Source organism: Cydia pomonella, chromosome 3, assembly GCF_033807575.1.
Source record: "Cydia pomonella isolate Wapato2018A chromosome 3, ilCydPomo1, whole genome shotgun sequence".
In the NCBI taxonomy this organism is placed as follows: Eukaryota; Metazoa; Arthropoda; class Insecta; order Lepidoptera; family Tortricidae; genus Cydia; species Cydia pomonella.
In genome coordinates, this window is record NC_084705.1 from 324,340 (window position 1) to 345,501 (window position 21,162).

General features: G+C 38.4%; 3 protein-coding genes across 8 annotated transcripts in view; 2 read left to right on the forward strand and 1 right to left on the reverse strand.

Moving 5' to 3' along the window:
• The window catches only part of LOC133515699 (lipid storage droplets surface-binding protein 1), a 32,150-nt gene extending 27,054 nt beyond the window's left edge, over positions 1 to 5,096 (forward strand). For 3 of the 5 annotated variants that reach the window (XM_061848244.1, XM_061848241.1, XM_061848245.1), the window contains exons 7-8: positions 14 to 80; positions 2,736 to 3,250. In XM_061848244.1, coding sequence (XP_061704228.1) covers positions 14 to 80; positions 2,736 to 2,978 — 310 coding nt within the window. In that variant the 3' untranslated portion in view covers positions 2,979 to 3,250. Of the gene's footprint in view, positions 1 to 13; positions 81 to 1,079; positions 1,174 to 2,735; positions 3,251 to 3,902; positions 4,002 to 4,257 lie in introns of those variants that run through there. The other 2 variants (XM_061848243.1, XM_061848242.1) reach the window with 2 other exon arrangements.
• Positions 5,097 to 5,329: 233 nt separating this feature from the next.
• Positions 5,330 to 7,718, reverse strand: LOC133515702 (uncharacterized). The gene is made up of 2 exons (XM_061848247.1): positions 6,862 to 7,718; positions 5,330 to 5,772 (listed from the first exon to the last, which is right to left on the reverse strand). Exons 1-2 carry the CDS (start codon positions 7,091 to 7,093, stop codon positions 5,420 to 5,422), a joined length of 585 nt encoding a protein of 194 aa, XP_061704231.1. The 5' UTR covers positions 7,094 to 7,718; the 3' UTR covers positions 5,330 to 5,419.
• A 5,649-nt stretch (positions 7,719 to 13,367) lies between these two features.
• Positions 13,368 to 21,162, forward strand: part of LOC133515703 (cadherin-23-like) — a 28,486-nt gene continuing 20,691 nt past the window's right edge. Inside the window, exons 1-7 of one of the 2 annotated variants that reach the window (XM_061848248.1) lie at positions 13,368 to 13,450; positions 13,865 to 13,983; positions 18,602 to 18,694; positions 18,992 to 19,066; positions 19,338 to 19,496; positions 19,722 to 19,827; positions 20,047 to 20,191. In XM_061848248.1, coding sequence (XP_061704232.1) covers positions 18,616 to 18,694; positions 18,992 to 19,066; positions 19,338 to 19,496; positions 19,722 to 19,827; positions 20,047 to 20,191 — 564 coding nt within the window. In that variant the 5' untranslated portion in view covers positions 13,368 to 13,450; positions 13,865 to 13,983; positions 18,602 to 18,615. The remainder of the gene's footprint in view (positions 13,451 to 13,864; positions 13,984 to 18,601; positions 18,695 to 18,991; positions 19,067 to 19,337; positions 19,497 to 19,721; positions 19,828 to 20,046; positions 20,192 to 21,162) is intronic. The other variant, XM_061848249.1, reaches the window with a different exon arrangement.

Genomic DNA, 21,162 nt, shown 5'->3' on the forward strand with positions numbered 1-21,162 from the left:
GGTTTCCTTTCAGAAACGTGAGCACAGGCTTGGCGGTGGTGACTAAGCATCTCTCCGGTGCCGCCGACGCGCTCCTCAAGGTACGTTTTGTAATTAGTTTATGATGTTTATTTAAGAACAGCCGGGTCATTCTTAATATAACATCTCAGGAAATGTTTAACATTTCACGAATCAACACTAATTTTACATGATGATTATATTATACAATCACAGCTAAGAGTCTACGAGTGTACGCGTGGCCGTCATAAAACTTAGAAAATCTCTGTTAAATTGTAGATCTTTCTAACAATTGCAATAAGTATGATGAAGGATAGGTATAAACGATTATCCTGGGTTAAAAACAAAACTTCTGTGAGACATATATATTAAAAACGGGTCACTCACGTATTTTAAGTCGAAAAACGCTCGACATGTTTCACTCCGTAACGAGGAGTGTCTTCAAGAGCTTGCGTTGGCTGAGCGCGGCCACCTCGCGTTGGCGGCGAGCAAAAATTTGTGATTCAGCGAAAAGTACGGGAGGCTATCTAAATTAGGCGTCATCCGAATTTTAACCGTGATCAGTGCCTCCGAGCTGAAAAACAGTTTTGGGTACTACGCCGCTCGACAGTGTGGACGAACCATTAGCGAATGACGTTGTGAGCGTGCAGTGTGTGGGTTTCATTCGACACGCTTCCCTGCATGAGTGTGAGGGGTCTCTTCCGCATCCCTGCTTTGGAGACTGTGTCCATTCGCGCCCCAACGTGCGAGGCGGTCATTCGCCGTCGTTTTGGGGACGGCTGTGCGATCTGGTGTGAGCCGGCCTTATCGCTACCGGCCGTTATCCAACCCCGCGACCACTAAAAGCCCGCTTTTAGCCCGGTGATACCGTTTGAGCGGGGCCGCAGTGAAGGCGACCGGCAGCTTAGGCTGGCGTGAAATTGTGAGTGCTCCACCAGACAGTCCGAGGTACAGAGTGAGACTTGTCGGACGCTATTCGAATTGAAATACGTGAGTAACCCGTTTTTAATATACATATTTAAGATTATCCGGGGTATTTTGAAGTCGGTACACGTTTATGATCATCGCCATTGCCATGACAGATGCGCCCTCGTGGCTCCGCCCTCGCAGAGCTCGCGCGACTGTCCCTGTCGCTTCACCTGCGCGTGGTCACCGCGCCACTCCCTCCTCAATAAGGCAATCTTCCGGCATTATTTACAGTTTCGTAGTTTACTAACGGGTCGGGTACGGTCGGTAGCTAGCCTAACGATCGGTAGATTGTGTAACAATTGTGCTAGGAACTAAAAATCTTCCAACGGGAAGATGTAGAGCTTGAAGTCTTACTTCATTTTGAACGTATGTCACAGATGCCATGTGTTTGTCGTTCCACGACCTTCCACGTTTTTTTACTGCTGAAGTCGATGTAGTCTAACGATTAGTGCATGGTGCTAATGCTAACAAGTACCTTAAGGACATATGCAATTTAGAACTACTTCTGAACGTAACCACCCGTATAGGGACCGTGCGCGTTGGAGGGTCTGCCATCTTGTGGCCTGAATCGGAACTATAAACATGCACATGTACACGTCACGTGTTTTCTTGTGCATAGTAGGTTCTGCCATCTTGCGGGCTACATCGGAACGAAAAACATCACATTTACGCCTCGCGCCAAAAATCTGACGGCTCCTGTGCTGCCTCCTACAGTATGCTCCCTATCAATTAGCTATGATGGTGGTGATGTATTTATCCGCTTCTCACAATCCTGAGCGGCAACAATATCTAGTTATAAGTATAAGAGAATGCACAATACAAGATCCTACCGAATACGTAATAGAACTACGTGCTGAGTTCTAACCGTGCCGTCAACTTATCAACGATCATGTTATCCCCAACGCATGGCATTAGGAAATCTCTTTCACTTGACATGGTACCAACACAATTACTGCTTGTCAGCGGTCGCAAACTGATTTAGTGATACCAATGGCCATGGCCTTCGTATATCCTCTACAATTCATCTAATATTACATTTTATGTGAGATATAAATACCTACTGTAATAAACCTTGATTGGCCCTTAGGGTACAGGTTTAGGGGGGGTATTTACATAGATGGGTATATAATAATAGCTGAGGTATTTGTGTCCATTTTAAGCCACATCGTGTCTTAGACGAAATTTGGTAAATTTCTTTGATCAACTTCTAAGATTTTTTTTTAAATATCCATAAGTTGATAGTAACAGTTACATTTGCTCAAATAAACATTGAACTCTCAAAAGAAAGACAAAGATTTTAGATCCGGCGCCCGCGGAGCCGAAGCCAAGGCGAAGGTAGCTAGGTCCTATCCACGGTTTAACGAAATGAAAAGAAGAAGTAACCGAACAGATGCTGCCCTGCCCGTGGCATGGGACATGGGACGCACGCAGAGACAGCACCCACCAGGGTGTCAGGACTGTTGAGAGTTAAGAGAGAGAGTTGACGTTAAAATGAATTAGGCTATTGTATATAAATGCTAAGCATGGGATATAAAACCGAACGCCTGCCTAATAAAACGGTACCAGTAAGCTGGGTATACTTGGAATCGAATTGAAACATTGATCATCAATTGTTAAACTAAAAGGAATTGGTTTCTGTGAAGCCAACCACATCATAAATTTCTCATGCTTGCGTTCAAATCAACTCCCTTTCTCAAAAATGGATGGTCAATATTTCCCCGCGATTCCCAGTAGTCCCAGTTTACGGTATCCAATTTTATTGCCGGCAGACGGTGACTCGCGCCCACAAGATGGGCCTCCACAAAATGCGACATCGAAGATGGCTCAAGGGCAACACTGCTGTGAGGGCTGGGGGTAGAGTGTCACTTACGAGGTGTGACTTTAAACATGTTGTCAACTCGCGACTTATGCTTCCACAGCTACCCACGAGAACGCAGCTCTCACGACCCCAAATTATTTTCATTTTAATGTCTGTTTATGTGATAATTTTAATTATCTTATATTCACTTTGACTATTGCATTGACATGATATTGACGTTTCAATCACAAATTGATTATCACATTACAATAGACCATAACAACCTACACAACAACACGTAACATTTCAATTCGTTTTTTTCTCATATATCGTTTTAGATATTAGAAAATGTAGAGATTACATAGATCAATTACATTATATTCTAGTCTTAGTTCTAGTAGATTAAAATGTATTCAAGTAAAGTGACATAGGCTAATAATTTAAAATGTAATAAAATTATGAAATAAATAAATCTAAATCGAATAATCTTTTGTTTACAAACTAACACCTATTGGGGTACTATTAACACTTAACACGTTTTCAAAAATACCAAATCTCGTCTTAGACATATATGACTAAAATTTACAGGAACACCTTGGCTATCCCCCCCCTTTTAAAGCTTTGCACCTCGGTACTAAATACACCCTAACTATTTACGAATAGGTATTATTTGTGTCGCTATATAAATATATGGGTAGGTATTGCAGTAGATTAACTTTTTGTCTTTATTAAATGTTTGAGACATGCCTTTGCAATAACGAACTGACAATAATCGGTGATGGCGTTCTGATACTAGGCCCACATAATCCATATTATAAAAGTACAAGTAACAAATTTTCAGGTGTAAATCGGCAACATTGACACTACTCGGCTTTGGTCTCTGGGTACTTTTAAGATTGTGATTTGTATTAAATTATTTTATTAAGGAGTGTAATAGAGGGTATTGTATTGTATTGAAACTTGTTTGTATACGTACAATAATGAGCGTCTTTTGGCCGATATTGCCGGTTTAGACTTGTGAAATTGTAGCTTGTAGCTTTATAAAATCGCCTTTAGTGGGTTTCCTTAGAAGACTGAATTCGTTTCGTAGCATCCAGAGGGTTTCTGTTGAAGACTTTCATTAGGTCTCGTTCCCCAGACGCTGCCGGTAGACTCCGCGCTGGCCGAGGTTCGCAGCTGGAGGAGCAAGTTGGAGCAGTTGCTGCACCAGCTGCAGGCTAGCTCTAAGGTCTATTTGGTAAGGTTTTATCTTATGCTTTAGGACATCTTTTAGACAGGTTTCAGTTTGTTTTTTTAATCATTTCAAGTTTTGATAGACGGAAATGACACAATTTTAGTATTTAGACCGGAAAATGGGCTACTGATTGTCCTACTGGTCATACATTCGATTTCTGCAAGCCCCACTAGCAACGGGATTGTAATGATCGCTATAACAATAAAAGATCTATTTTCACTTGACTTACACTCGACTAAACAATAGTTTCTCATGACAGGAGCACCTAGCCATCTTCCTGGCGGGCAACGAAGAGAGAGAGAAGATCGCGCCGCGCTCCTCGCTGGACCAGCGCGAGGACCTCGCCGCCATCAACGGAGTCAACTAGCTCACCTTTACCATCGTCCTCACTTGTTTGCTGCTGACTGACCGTTTGTAGTTCTTATTGCAACGAGATAAGTTCTACCAACGATCACTGTGCTGCTGTTACTATATGCATACTAGGATATAATTATGTTTAGTTACGTATAACAAGAAATTAGCAAGATAGTAGAGCACTGAAGGCAGACTGCGAACATCGAAACTTCGTTTTTCGCCTCCCTATCGCTCGAATATCCAAGAGCGATAGAGAGGCATATAATGGATTTTCGATTTTCGATATCCACAGTAGGCTATTCGGACGGTGCTACCATTTGTGCCTTATTATTTTGTCTACTGGTGGGTCTACCTCCGTGCACCGCTTCGCTGGCTTACATGTGAATGTCCTCAGAAGAGACGGGTGGTAGCGCGAGCCGCAGGCGAGGCCGAACAATATATCGTCTTTTCTTACTATGGTCTTTAAAAGTATGTGTATTTTTAAAAGTTATTAATTTATGAAATACCCAAATTTTAAATGTAATTATTTTATTTTGTGACTGCAAAGATATTATAATGAGCATCTTATTTTATTTAAATATTATTTACCAATTTTGGATGTTATTCCTTGTTAGAATAAAGAGTTCTCTATCAATTATCTTTTATCATAACAATTTTATTTATAGTTTTATTATTGTAAACTTATTTGTATTATTTTGGTGTTGATCATTATGTAGAATAATACAATATAAAGTTTTCAATACATTCTTGTAGCATTTCATTTACTTATGTGCCAACAAAAAGGTTGAATACTTGCGAAAATTTCCGTATGGAAATAATAGAAAACTTCTCATATTTTTCAATGAGAAATTTTACATTTCCAAAATTGAGACTTCTTTTATTTCGGGAAATTGTCCAACTTTATGTAAGCTTTTTGCAACTTGCATATATGTAGTGTCATTGTTCCTATTACCACATCGTCGAAAGAAAATTAGCTGTAAAGTAGATATGTATTTTTACTTATTAAAATATTTTCTAAAGTTACACTATTTGGATATCTTGCTAGGCTACCTATATTAGAACTATTGTCAGTCTCTACGATAAACCGCAATAAAATCAAAACTGCTCCTAACCTCCTGAGATTTGAGTAGCGTCCATTCCTCGCCCACATCCCCAAAGGGCCTCGGGTCCGTATGCACCCCCTTGCCATCCCCCGGCCCTATAATTATTAATACTTTTCCCGTAAAATCCCTAAGATATTCTTCAAAAGCCGGTCTATTGTTGAAGTAACAGAAGAGTAGCGCTGTGGTAGAGGAGTGCAGAAGTCGTATGATGTCTTTGTCTAACGCAGGGGCGGTGAAGAGGAGGGGTATGAAGGTTGGTGGCGCGTACTTGCAGTGCCACCACGCGCCGTCCACCTCGATGCCTGATGTCGGGAGACCTGCGGAGGAAAATTAACTGTCATTTAACGGTATAAGGGAGTTTATTAGGGCTTGTGCACAAATCACGCGAGGTTCGATAGGGGGAGAGGGGAGGTCACGAAAAAATCACGACAGATCACGTTGGGAAAGGGGGGGGGGGGTATAAGAAAACCTCACGTGCATTTTTCTATAGTGGACGAAAGTAAGAAAAAATATCTACTACATACTTTTTCTTGGTTTCGTTAAACATATATCTTCACTTGGCACATCAAAATAGCGAGAGCGTTAGCCAAGAACCTCACCAAATATCCAAAATATCCACCAAATGGGAGGCGGGGTCAAAAAAGTAGCCGAAAAAACCTCGCGTGATTTGTGCACAAGCCCTTATGTAATTAATGATAATAATGATACCCTAATCTTAGAAATGTAGTAATGTTTCTCATGTAGACCGCTAGTTTTGACATGCTTGAAAAAAAAATTGCTCTTAATATATTAACAGGGGTTATTTATCAACAGTGCTAAGTGACAATTGTAAACCTTATCGCAATGACAAAAGGTCCACTTGTAAGTATTAGCTGGGCGGCCCTGGATAGGCTACATACAAACTATTACTATTCGAGCAGACATGCGAAACGGACAACTTCGCTGACTGTACTTACCATTGTCCAAATTGGGGACTTTAGGTCTGGGTACTCTGGGTCCTGTTGTTATTTAAGTTTGACCTTTCAAACAACGTAATGAAGTCTAACACGTGTCGGTTACATTTAACGTACGGTCCCAGTACGGTCCGTGTAATGCAAGGACATAGGGTCTACCAATGATCCAAGAGTGTTGCTGTGAATACATGCTGCCTTTTCTTCAATTGTCCACTTCAGCAGCCTGCCCTCACACCCCACTCTGAGCACCCTATAACACCCCATCTGCCTCATCCTGTCTCCAATTAACGCAAAGTTCCCCTGACTAGGGTACTTACACGCACACTTGTCCCGGCTAGCTCACCGGTGGCCTGTGTGAGCAGCCCACACTGAGCACCCACACCACAATTCCCTCACAGTCTCCTATTAATGCAAAGTTCTCTTCACTATAGGTTACACCCAGACATAGCTCACCTGTGGTTTGTGTGATCATCCACTCCAGCAGCCCACTCCCACACCCCACACTGAGCACCCTATCACACCCCATCTCCCTCACACGGTCTCCAATAAACGCAAAATTCTCTTCACTAGGGAACACCCACAGCACTTTGCTCCGGTCCGGGTGATTATGGAAACTATCGCAGATCTCTTTCCACTTCCCCTGTTTGTGTAAGCAGAGTATGTGGTTTACTATATTGTCTTCCATATTTACTTTGATCCAGAATATCAACGGTTTAAAATTATTTTACACTGTTACTTGTTACGAAATTTGGAATATTGTACTTAAGTAGTCTTTTCTTCTTAGTCTGTTTTCATTACTGAAAGTCAAGTACACTTTGAGGCCCGAAATACTTTTAACCTCTCGGTGAATCCTTTTTCAAATAGCTTCCTCGTACGCGGATCCACGTTCCGGCACTTAAGCACTTAAGCGTGGCGGCATTTTCTTCTTCTTAGTAATATTCGATTAATTCCTTTAGTTCAGTTATGTTCAATATGAGTTTAGCCTTTTAAGCAATTCTGCCTTCAGCTGTGGTAGAGAAGATAAGTAAGATCGTTATGTAGATATAAATAGACATGTATATCACTTTTTCTTTAAATTGGAGTTTCTTCAGTAGGTAATATAGGTGTTTTCGAAAATACTTGTCGCTCCCGCGGCGGTAACATTGACAGTGAACACGGACATATAAATACAATACATACATCATACGTTGCGTAAAGGTGATGATCTATTTATCGTTGGGAAGTACTTGAATTTCATTTGGTTGTTAATTTTTCTGTTCTTTTAAATCAAGAAAGGAAGTGATCCTTTGTTAGGGCCAACACACATACCCGTATTTCTGTCAAGACATTTTCTCCAGAACTGAAATGAATATTTAATTTTGCAAATCCGTTGGTTTTACAAAAAAAAAAGCTTGTAAATTTAAAAAATACTGTGTAATGCATATACTTTATTTAACAAGATCGGCTTAGTAATTTCGATGTTAATACGATGAACACAGGACACAAACATAATCACGTCAAGTACCCACACGAATACTACAGCAAGACTCTTAACTGACCTTGGGTGTAGGACGAACGTCGAGGCAAAGGAAGGATTATAATAATAAGGGCCTGTTTCACAATCGCATTTTTATCGCCTGTCACCACGCCTGTCACGTTTTAACAATTATGTGTGCGCAAGTGTGCGAAAGTGACAGGCGGTAAAAATGCAACCATGCTGCCACCGTAAGGAAAGTTCTGAATAAACTTTGCCACTTATCCAATCGTTGTCATCGTTGGCGTTTCACAATCTTCAAATAAGCATAACTGGTAGAAATACCTTTACGTCGTGAGGTAGTTTTATTATTTATTTTTCCTACTCCTCTACTGTTATCTGTCATTTATGCATTCATTAATACGAATATAAGAACATACATAAAAGGTTTCAAGAAAAGTCTATATTGTCTATTCCTCATAAAAGCTCTTGTGCTTTTAATCGCTATAACGTTACTGCGATTAATGGCTACCAACCTAACAAAACCAAAACGAATACAGTTTTAAACTAAGTGCATTGCTGCCAACTTACAAAATATTCATTTGGTTGCATAGTAAAAATAATTACTTCATAAGTCAGAAACACGCATGTGACACCCGTAATATAGCAACACCCATAGACTACGAAGACCGCTTAGCGTTGCTTGTTAGTCTCCGTAGGCTACGGTGGCCAAAATTGAGAAAAAACTGTCCTAAAATTTAATTTAGCAAGTAGCAAGTACCAGGGCCTCATGAGTTACGAGAAGGTGTCGCTGACCGGCCGGCCGCGGCCCGGGGCGGGCCGGGCGCGTAACAAGGTGTGCTCGCGCGTATTGGCTATATACTTTTGCTTTGTTTACCTAAATTAAGATTTATTTTTGTTGACTCGTAGGAAAAATATTGTATGCAACGTTGTATAAGTAGGTCAAAAAAATGCTCGTGGCGTATTCCTTTACAATGTTCGCCTACGCCTTCGGCCACGGCTCACATTGTAACTCACGCCACTCGCCTTTTTTGACCCTTCTTATACAATTGTTGCATAAAATACTATTATTTACTTATTTATTAAAATACAGTGGTATTCTTAAAAATAGTCGCAGCCCCACATAACTCAACAATGAGTTTAAAGAAGGAGAAAGAAAATAAAGGCACTTTTAATTATTATTTTCTTGAGAATTATAACTTAATATAATTAGACTATTTCTTCCGAGTCCGCCCCTGTGCACTGATATCGGTATCAGTTATAAAAATTGGCCGTCGCCCAAGATTATGGTGCGGAAGACATGTAAATATAGCCCGCAGAGAACTACGAGCCCTGACCGGTGTTGAGGCCTAGTGCGTCATAACATAGTAACATCTACCTACCGACCGGTCTGGCCTCGTGGGTAGGCAGGTGCATATGGAGCCGATGGTCCCGGGTTAAAATCCTGGTAAGGGTATTTATTCGTGTGTTCCTGAGTTTATTTATTTATCGTATGGTATATGTCACTCGATTAAATACAATACAAACGAACAACTTATATTTAGAATTTTGCCCTTCCCAGGCACGCGACCAGGCACCGAAATGACCAATTATTTGCTGATAGTGGAGTTGCCATCAGCATAACGGAGCGGCCAGAGTGTTCACAAGTATCTAAACAAAGCCTATTATCATCACGTTAAAGTCCATGCTCAGATATTATTGAGCACGTTGACCGCTCCGATATATCTGAAACGGCTGTACTAAACTGACGGCCATTATAGAGTGAGATAGACATACATGCAGGTAATACGGAAGACAAAAGAAGAACAGCCGTGTCGCATTCATCATTTATTGACAGTCGCATTTCAAGCGTGACATTACTTTGAAATTAACAGCGTAATTAGACAAAGTACTCATTGCAATCGATTGATCATCCCGAAAATAATAACGAGTAAGCAACTCTGCCGGTGCTAATGATGATCTTAAATTAGAGATCAAAGTTGAAGGTAATAGAATATACCTACAAAGGGACGTCCCGTGACGTGTACAAAACTTCAAAATATTGTAACCGCAAATTTAATAACAAAATTATGTGGCTTTGTACAGTCACGTCTGAAAATATCGGTACGAAAAATGTGCCTAAAATATGTACAGTCAGCATCAAAAGTAGCGGATCAATAAAGGTTTCAAAAGGTAGATACTTTTCTGTAACAGCTTAACAAAATGTGGTAGTTCTGTATGTAGAACAATTAAGACTGTGAAAGATATAGTTTTAAACGTGATTTTAGAGATTTATCTATATTTAGAAAAGTTATCCGAATCATCAGATACTTTTGGCGCATTGTTTCATCCGCTACTATTGATGCTGACTGTATACACTACCTTAATATTATTGGAAGAACCCTAGTTTAGGCTATTTAGCAGAATAGTGGAGCTGATAGTTAAAACACTAGTTCTCGTGGTGAATATTATATTGCAAGCGATTGACATCAGACAGCTATACAAAAACATAACAAATTCAAACGGGTGTCATATATGTGTCGTAATAAGTTTACTATTGTGCCAGCACACACATATACAACCTCCAATACGCCCTCTTAAACTATTACGGACATACAAAGTCACTTTTGTACTTGTCTGTACTCGACATAAAATAAAATTTAAATTCTAAACTATTGTGCCTGACTGTACACAAACATAGAAAACCGCCAACAAATTAAATCGCATAAAAAATTAAAAGTAGAAAATTAATCTATTACCTACACAAAACATTTAAAAAACATATAAGACATATCAAACACCTAACTACTCTAATCCGCCCGTTTAATAGGATAATTTGACAGAGATAAATCCTTCAAAAAACCTTTTAACTTCGGGCCAGAAACACTTTTTGTTCAGATATCCGCTATCATTTTATCTGTTGACATATGCCTTATTTCGACCTCATTAGCGCAGTGGAAGCGTGCTGGGCCCATAACCTATTGGAAGAACTCTAGTTTAGGCTATTTAGCAGAATAGTGGAGCTGATAGTTAAAACACTAGTTCTCTTGCAAGCGATTGACATCAGACAGCTGTACAAAAACATAACAAATTCAAACGGGTGTCATATATGTGTCGTAATAAGTTTTTCCTACTCCTCTACTGTTATCTCTCATTTATGCATTCATTAACACGAATATAAGAACATACTTAAAAGATTTCAAGATAAGTCTATATTGTCTATTCCTCATAAAAGCTCTTGTGCTTTTATAAGCTATAACGTTACTGCGATTAATGACTACCAACCTAACAAAACCAAAACGAATACAGTTTTAAACTAAGTGCATTGCTGCCAACTTACAAAATATTCATTTGGTTGCATAGTAAAAATAATTACTTCATAAGTCAGAAACACGCATGTGACACCCGTAATATAGCAACACCCATAGACTACGAAGACCGCTTAGCGTTGCTTGTTAGTCTCCGTAGGCTACGGTGGCCAAAATTGAGAAAAAACTGTCCATAAAATTAATTTAGCAAGTAGCAAGTACCAGGGCCTCATGAGTTACGAGGAGGTGTCGCCGACCGGCCGACCGCGGCCCGGGGCGGGCCGGGCGCGTAACAAGGTATGCTCGCGCGTCTTGGCTATATACTTTTGCTGTAATTTGTTTACCTAAATTAAGATTTATTTTTGTTGACTCGTAGGAAAAATATTGTATGCAACGTTGTATAAGTAGGTCAAAAAATTCTCGTGGCGTATTCCTTTACAATGTTCGCCTACGCCTTCGGCTCCGGCTCACATTGTAACTCACGCCACTCGCCTTTTTTGACCCTTCTTATACAACTGTTGCATAAAATACTATACTAGTGCCAGCATACACATATGCAACCTTCAATAAATATATGGGCAATAAAGTCGTGTATACGTGCGTGTAGTCGTGTAATGTACATAATTTTGACACTTTTTTCGTACGCACAAAAATCCAAGATAATCTAACTTGAGGACAAATCAAGACAATTCCATTTTGCTGGCCATAACAGTATACTTATAAGAAAATAATCTAACCATTGTAGACCTTATCTCGTAACCACAAGGTTCACAAATGGTTAACTGTATCGATGGTACAGTCGCCATCAGATATATTAGATCGACCAAGGTTTTCACAAATATCTGAACAAAGCCCGTATTATCAAGAACTTAAAGTACATGTCCGTACATTTATTAGCACCTTGGCCGTTCCGATGTGTTTGTGTGTGCTGACGACTGTGCTGAAAACGACGATCTTTACTGGTCAATAATAGACCTCATGTCTTTGCAATAAGGTCTACATATTGTCAGTTAAAATAGTGGACATTGATAGTTAGTATGATATGTACACTTCCGATTGCTGCCTGATTAGATAGCTTCATACATTCCTCGTGTTGTGTTCAATGCTCACTTATCTACTAGGTACTTAGCTATAATATATAGATTATGACGATTAAACTCGATCGATAGCTAATGCAATGTTCCATCGCTATTTGCTATTATTGACCGAGCGTTAGTAAAGGTCTCCGCTTTAACTTGGACAAGAATGCTTTCGTATGTCCGGATGTTCTCGTCTACATGTCGCATTTCTCAACCGATTCTCGTGAAATTTTGTGAGCAGGTACAAGAATAAAATAGTTCTTTTATCGATTCAGTTTTAAAATGGTGGAACCATATCATACATTTTTAATTATATTATGTAATTAGTCATGTATTGGACTGGTGGTCTTGTTATCCGACATATATGATTTTATTATTATAGGGGCTCGCGAGGGCCACAGGTTACAGAGCCACTTGTGTTTAATTTGTGTTTGACAATTCGTGGGCTAAAGTTTCAGACCTCCTGTAACTCCATTAAGGTACAATAGAGATTAGTTCCTTTAGTTCATAATACCTACCAGTGGCGGATCGTTGAAAGAACTCGATTCCCACCGGCTTGTCTAATTTCAGACCGTTGAGTACTTTCACGATCGGATCATGAAGAAAAGGAAAGTAAAATTAGCTCCGGGTTCCCTACGAATATTTGTGATGCGCCGCCACTGATACCTACATTTGTAAACCTTGCGGAGGAGTTTCGAGGCTTGCGACTTTAGCTGACGATATAGTTTTTATGCATTTGATAATTATTATTCAAATAATAAACAATTATTATAGGACAATTTTACACAAACGACCTAATATGAACCTAAACCTATGAACCTATTTTAATTTTACTATGTATCGTGATTTCATCGTTGAAAGTATTATGTCAATATGATCAATTATTTATTATTCATATTATGGAATTCTGAAATAAAAATATTTTATTGTTTTTCTTTTATAACTATATATTTTATATATCGTCATCTAGAACCCACGACACAGAGCAGGCGTATTCTAATATATATATATTGAGAGAACAAAGCGATAGTTAGTTCTTAATCGGTACTCAATAATTATAATATTATCAATGTGATATCTTATCAGCCTAAGTGCAAAATATTCGTTTCATTAAGATGCCTATCTATCAGTATGAAAATATTGTCTTTACGTAGCGTTTCCTGTTTCACAACGTTGTTATATTATTTTCACCACACCAGCTGGTAAAGGCTCCCTTGATTGTTCAAAAACTGATGAGAAAGTTGCATTTTATCCACAAGAGTGGCAAACTAATTAAATGCAAATGTTAAGTGGTTTCCTCATTTTGGCCGGTGAAATTGACTTTTAAGTGATGATTTTAAATGATAAATATTTAATAGCGATCATTCGGATTTGATTTGTAATGTTTTATTAGAGTTAGTATTTTCCTCGCGTTGGTGTGGTGAATTTTTTTGTTTCACTCAGTGGCAAAGCTTGTTTAACCCTCGTGCCTTGATACCCTGGCAACGCTCAAGATTTCATTTTGAAACCACTCGTACTTTTAAAATCTTTCGCTTGCTCGGGTATCGATATTAGCATGAGGGGTTAAATAACTATCAAAAAGTTCATTGTTTTATCCTGTAACTGTCTGGTACTAGTTTATGTTGAATTGGTGCTTTATGAAAAATACTATTCTTAAAAAATATTAAATAAAAAGAGTGAATTTGGTTGAGTGTCGGCTGCTAATAGTGAAATTAATACTAGCTGCGGGTAAGAGGTAGGTAAATCATTTAAGTAGTAACTTGTACTTAAGTTCGTGTAAGCATGTGAATCTAGTTCATCACCATCATCATCATATCAGCCTCTTATCATCCGTTGCTGAGCATAGACCTCTCCTCGCATACGCCACTTGTCTCGATCCTGGGCTAATCTCATCCAGCACGGTATTGTATTGCCGCCGCCAAGACCAGCCAAGCGAAGCGCAATTAAGGGTACTACCACTTTTCTCGAAGCGCTTTGTCGTTTTTTTGAACCCTCATAATTTGGGTTTGGATTATCCCAGATAAACAAAATTCTCGGGATATTATGTCTATAGTGGCCCTATTAAACATATAAATTTGTATTCAATTTGTTTCAATTGCATAGCTCTTATGCTTTTAGATTTTATTCAAATCTCAAGAACCCCGATTTCGTCACTGACTCGCTCACTTATTCACTGATGATATCATCAAAATTCTAGGTTACTTCCTGAAGTCCTAGAAAGCTGAAATTTGGTATGTAAGCTAGTATTAGAATACAAACAACAAATCAGTTAAAACTTTTGTCCCCTAGCCCCTTATACAAGTAAATGGAAGTTTGTATGACACTTTCGCAATTTTTGATTGCTAGAGGTCTGAAAAGAAAATCAATATACAAAAATATTGGCTGCTTCATACATTTTGGCTGTCCGACCTTGAGATTGTCTATGGGAGACTAAACTGAGACCGTTTTACGCGATTTCGGGGTCGGCCCCATAGTAATAAAGTGTTATTCCACCAAAAACATTTTCCTGTAAAATGTTGCTAAGACGAGACCACAAGGCTCGTACTATCAAAAGTTATCAAGTAGAGCCAAGTTTCTAATCTAACTCTACACGCCCTTGCTTCAAAAACTCTACACTTTAGTCAAAATATTTGGCTTGGCCGTTTCACTACAGTCACATGGGCATAAGTAGAAAAATTTATTCACTGTTCATTACGTTAGGTTTGTATTAATCTTACAAGTGTGTTTCAATCTCCCTTTGTTCTTTGCTTTATTTTCTTTATGCAAATTTTTTTGTGTCTAAAAATTGTTTTATTGTGTAATTAAGTGTAGTTAGTATTGTTGTAGTTTTCGCTCTTTAATGTGTATTACATGCTGCGCAATTGCGCATACATGCTTTGGATGGCATTCCCAACCAAAACTTCAACTTAAAATAATTATTTCATATAACAAATGTTACCTGTTCTGTGTGCCTAATAAATAAAATAAAAATAAATAAATTACTTTCCTGTTATTCTTGTAACGAAACGGCCAAGCGCCGAGCCACATAGTATTGTGACTAGCGGTGTGCACTTTGTGAAGTTAGAGCTTGTAGGTATTTCAAAAAATTGTTTTTTTGTCCCATTGATGCATTAGTTCTTTTTTGTATTGATCTTTTTTTACAAGCTTGTATTTACAATAATTATAACGGTGACATCGTGCTGATCTAGTAACGAAGAGCGAAGGTGCTCATAAAATATCGCAACCTCATTGACTTTAGGATTGCTAAAACCTTCTCGAATATAGTCTCGATGAGTCGATAGTCAGTGATAAAAAACTTGTAGCAAAAATTATTTTATTGTATATATATATAATGATTGTTATATATATATTTATTTATTTTAGTTTAATTTATTGGTTGATATCATAATTGTGGAAAAGGGAATACCCGTTTATATTTGTTATCTGCTTAATCTTAATACTGCTTAATTTACTAATGTATGCCATTGAGCCCATTGATGATCCATCCATTATCAGTGGTGTCAGAATAAGTAAGTGCAAATATTATTTATTGAACCACAAACTAAAAACAAAAATCAAAAGCAGATGTATCTACAATGTAATATTAAAAGGCAGCAAGTATGGAGTGCCAATAACTGTTACATTTATAGTGGCAGTTCCACACTTTGCCACTTCAAAGTTGCACAGACTGCAGAGTTACAAGGACTGTACGTATAATATTATAAATGCAAATCTAACTCTGTTTGACTGTTATTTCTTCACGCGTAAACCGCTGAACCGATTTAGATGAAATTTGAAATGAAAATATAGTATGAGGCCCATAAGATAACTTTTATCAATCATCATCGTCAGAAGCTAGTTAAAGAAAAAGAAATCTAAAACATACAAGTACAGAGCTAAAGTAATGTGTGACTATGCGGTAATGATAGTCAGTCAACTAAACAGTTAAACTTTTCAAGATAAGGTTCTACACATATAAGTAGCTCGATGATATGGATGATGAGATGGGATGATAGCCCTTAGCTAGCCTTTAGCTAGGCATCGACCATAGCTCGCCTTAAACGCATTAAGTGGACCATTACCTATCGCAGTGCGTAAGGCGGCTATTACACTGAGGGCCTGTTTCACAATGTCCAATAAAACTTCCTACATAACTTAGCACTTTATCTACCAGTTAAGCTTATTTGAAGATTGTGAAACGCCAACGATGACTTTATTCGTCATAAGTGGCATGTAGCTTATTCAGGACTTTACTTGGACATTGTGAAACAGGCCCTAAATGCAGATCCCGGACGCGGCGTCACCAAGAAGCCTAAAGACATACTGGATATTGCATGTAAAACAAAAAGAAATGTGAGGAGGTTTTTTGATGGTTTGTCACTTTCTCTTGAAAATGGCTTATAAGGCATATTATGTTATGTACCTAACATTCAAGAGTCTCAACTCTCACCCTAAAATAAGAAAAGGGCATTAGCGTGACGTCATGCCTCAAGCATTGCTTTCATATGCAGCCTCCTGTTTGGCTTAAGGTTCATAGCCATGTCGGTGCAGTCGGCACACACATCAGTTGTGATAACCGCCCATTTAATTATTATTAAATTATGCACCCTTGAGTGAAAATAGCGGGTCTCTATTGTTTCCCATAAAGTTTTAAGTCATAATGTATTGTTTGTCCGCATTTTCGTTAGTCATAATTTGGTTTTTCTCAGAAACGTGTAATTTTTCAGGATTGCCATAAAACAAACCTAACCTAACCTATCTATAGGATAATCTAAGGAAATTCCTGAAAAGTTAACGGTTTCAGAGTTATGACTAATGATAATATGACTATCATTACATTATGACTTTCAATAATTATGTCAAACAAAGGGATCCCGAAAATAGCGTTTATTGAGTTAATGAGCGTACTAATCTCTAGTGGATCTGCTTTTACTTATTTAAATACCTTGGAGTTTTACTCAGTGGGTTAGCTGCAATTAACTTGAGTGCATCGGTACTCTACTTAAGTATGAGTATTTTAGTATTCTTATACTACTTAAAGAAGGCAGAAGATGGCTTTGTTTTGGAGACCGTGGGCGTATTGACACGTCCCTAATCTTGACATAAATAAATATTCTATGAAGTCCTATTTTAATTCAATAATATTGTCGTAAAATTCATGTCAGTGAAAATTTATTGAAAGTTGTAAAATCATGTTACATTTAAGTACGTATTGAAGGCAAGAGACCTGAATAAGTGTGATGTAAGTATTTTAATACTAAATCAAACTGCCAATAACGTAAATTTTACCAGTAAGTATGTAATTAAGAAGTCAGTAAGTATGTAAGAAAACAGTCAGCAGGGAAATTAAATAACGTTTATAAGTAAATAACCGCATAAGTAACTTTACGTTCGTATCCGTCATTCTTATACATTTATTTACTTTTCATATCTCATGCTCTTAAAGTGAATTGTTTTTGTTTTTGTTGTTTGAAAAAGTGTGCATAAAATGATACGTTTCTGTACTAGAGCATTTTATTTTTCCAGTACGATTTTTTTCTTTTATATCACGATAAAAAATTAAAATTAGAAATTAAATGGATTTGTATTACAATTTTCATTCTGATATTTAACTCCCCATTGCATAAATCACGATACTTTTACCTAAATTGTTAATTGAATGTTCCCTCAAAAAATACTACAAAAATGTATACTTAGTCACGTTTTTTTTAAATACACATGTATTTTTCTTTCTTTTTTCCTCGTATTCGAAATGAAAAGTACAGTGTTTAACTCTGGTAAGAGGCACTATTTCATCCCTTGGTTAACAATCTACTATTTTATTTCACATGCTCTGAAAGAGGGTCATTGTTGTTCTAAAAAGTGTGCAGAAAGTGATATGTTTCTGCATTTTACTTTCCAATTACGACTTTTTTTCATTTCTTACGATAAATAATTGAAATTTGGTTTTAGAAGGATTTGTCGTATGTCGTATTTGCATTCTGATATTTCACTCCCCACTCCATAAATAACGATACTTACTTTTACCTGAATGGTAATTGAAAATTGTACCTTCAAGAGATGCTATAAAAATGATACTTAGTCGTGTTTTATAAAAACACATGAAATTTACTTTCCTAATATTCGAAATGAAAAGTAGAGTGTTTAACTCGGCTGAAAGGCATCATTTCAGCCTCGGTCTATCTATCTCGGCAGAAATGGGTGCCTTTCATCCCTTGGTTAACACCTACTATTTCGATAGCTTCATCACTCATCAATTATCAATGAACGATTGACACTTTTGCTGCACCTTCAGATATTAAAGTTGTAGTTAGCTCATTTTAAACACTTAGCCCGCTACTTGTAAGCACCATACCATTCGTTTTCTGTTTCAGCAAGAAGATGCAAGATGGCGGTTAACCTGTTGACTGCCGCGGTTCTGCTCGCTGCAGCTCCGCTAATCACAGCACAAGATGCTGCCACCGCAGGTCACACTTTGTGATTGATAGGCTTTATACTCGTAAATAACCAAGGAGCGAAATGATCTTACATAATGTTTAAGCGCATCATTATTTTTATCGAGCTAATTTTTCATACATTTTTTGTATGGAAAAAATCTTTATGAGCATGGTATATCAGAAAAGCGGCTGATCTTCTTAATAAAATCAGCTCGTGCGTGATGTGCCTTAAAAGAGATCAATGTAGTGTAGATATTTCATTGCTTATCGACATAAAAATGTCGCCAGTAAGGTGTATTCGTTTTCAAATCCAGTTTTTTGTTTTAGGACATGATTGTTCGTATATGCAAGCCATTCCGCGGCCGGAGCGGCCCAGTGACTGGCCTACTTTTAACTTTGACGGTAAGCGATTAGTTTTATTACCTACAAGTATTAATAATTTATAATATTTTGATGCTAGTATATCATCATTGATACAGTTAACTTTGTCCATATAATCCTACTCAACCACGCCTAACAACATTCGTAACAGCCATTCAAAGTCTAGTTCATTTGTCCACTATGTAACTAAACTCACTTGTGAGTTCTCCCACCTTCTCCGCATAACCAAGGCATCGGAGCCTATTAGGACGTACTTAACTGAATAAGTGTTAAGATAAGGATGAACCCTCAGGCATGAACTGGACGACGCGGCCGCTGCTGCCAGCGCCGGACCGCCTGGACCTGTGCATGGACCAGTACTACCCCCAGTCCGCGACCTCCGGCATCCAGCTCATCTTCATGGACGAGGACGTGGACGGAGAAATCGCCATCGCCAAACTTAACTATCAAGGTACCTGAAATTACTGACTTATAAATCTCATCATCGTCAAGGAGCCAGTTTCTGACACTTATGGGACTACGTATCGAACCACAAGTAGAAAACATGGGGTCACTTGTCACTTGGTATGGGCTCTGCATAAAGTGATATGCTTTGTGTTTTCTATGCTCTTGAGTTTCGAAAAATGTATAATTTGATTAAATTACGGTATAAATAATAGTTATAATTATTGTACAGGCACTGCCACACCGGTGATGCACTTCACGTCGGGCCGTAACGCCCTGCTCGGGGCCGTCATAAGGCAGGACGAAGCTGGCGAGTGGTACATTTACGTCACGCAAAGGTAATATGAAATGCAAAGGTAAAATGGTGGAAAATAAGTATCTTGGGTAAAACTCTTGGATTAGGTTGCAGAGTGGCTCCCCTAAGTGAGCCGTAGTAAAATTGTTGTTGGGATAGCGCTAGAAGAATGATGATGATAACAGTTAGCTGTTAAAAAACCTTATACAGTTTGTTAGGAAAGTTGATAGAATAAGTGGTGACAATGGCCAAATTATTTCAGCCAAGACTTCGAGGACGGCATGATCTACTATTTGTTCGAGATCCACGTGGAAGACGAGACTCTGGTGCCTAGCGTTGCGCTCACCATCGTCAATATCGATAACAAGCCACCTCGGATTGAGGCGTTAGATACCTGCCAAGTGGACGTGAGTCTTTGCTTCTGTAGCCTCGGCATTATTATTAACTAAAACAGGACTTTATCGTGTAAAAAATAGCTTAAATGTCCGCCTCGGCTTTGTAATTAATCACAAAGTGGACAGACAGATAGAGGTACGCAGAGCAGCTTAGGACGCAACAGTGACTTTATAACAAGTCTATTTCGTACGCACATGCTCACGTCACGTATCGGTTTTGAGCCATTCACCGCTCAGCCTGCCAGATGTGTATGTGTACGTATTATTATTATTATTATTTATGCACAGGCAGCGAATACGTGCACATCAATGTCCTGCACTTGTGTTTTGTCCATTTATAAAATGTTTGTCGAGTCTGTTTTTAAAAGTGTTTAAGAGAGAGAGAGAGGGTGCACTGATTACGGATTCGGGCAAACTGTTCCACACTTTCACTACGCAATTAGACAGGAAGTGTCGTCTTGGGTTGTTATTACTCTGCGTCCGTGTCAGCTTTAGAGAATGTCCTCTCAGTGTATCACACATATTCCGAGTGAAAATATCACTCAATGCGGGTACGTTGTAGTGTCCTGTAATTATTTTGTATGTTTCTATTAAGTCACCGGTCACCGCGTTGCCTTCGCTGCTCCAGGGTTGTCAAACCCAATTCCTTTAACCTATCCTCGTATGGTCGGTTGCGAAGAGATGAAACCAGTTTTGTTGCTCTTCTTTGGACTCTTTCAATAAGATTAATATATGTCTTTTCGGAAATATGGATTCTAAATTTGGAAGGCCTATTCTAATAAGGGTTTTATATATGTCTTATAGAGCCTAATAAAAAGATTCTTATCCAAAATATCGAAAAACTTTCTTGATCATATATATTATAGAGTTGGCTTATTTGGTCAACTCCAAAATGTGTTATCACATTTTGAGTTATCAGATATAATGACACCAAGATCTCGCTGGGAAGCAGTACTCTGTAAACTTTTGGAGCCAATATTATA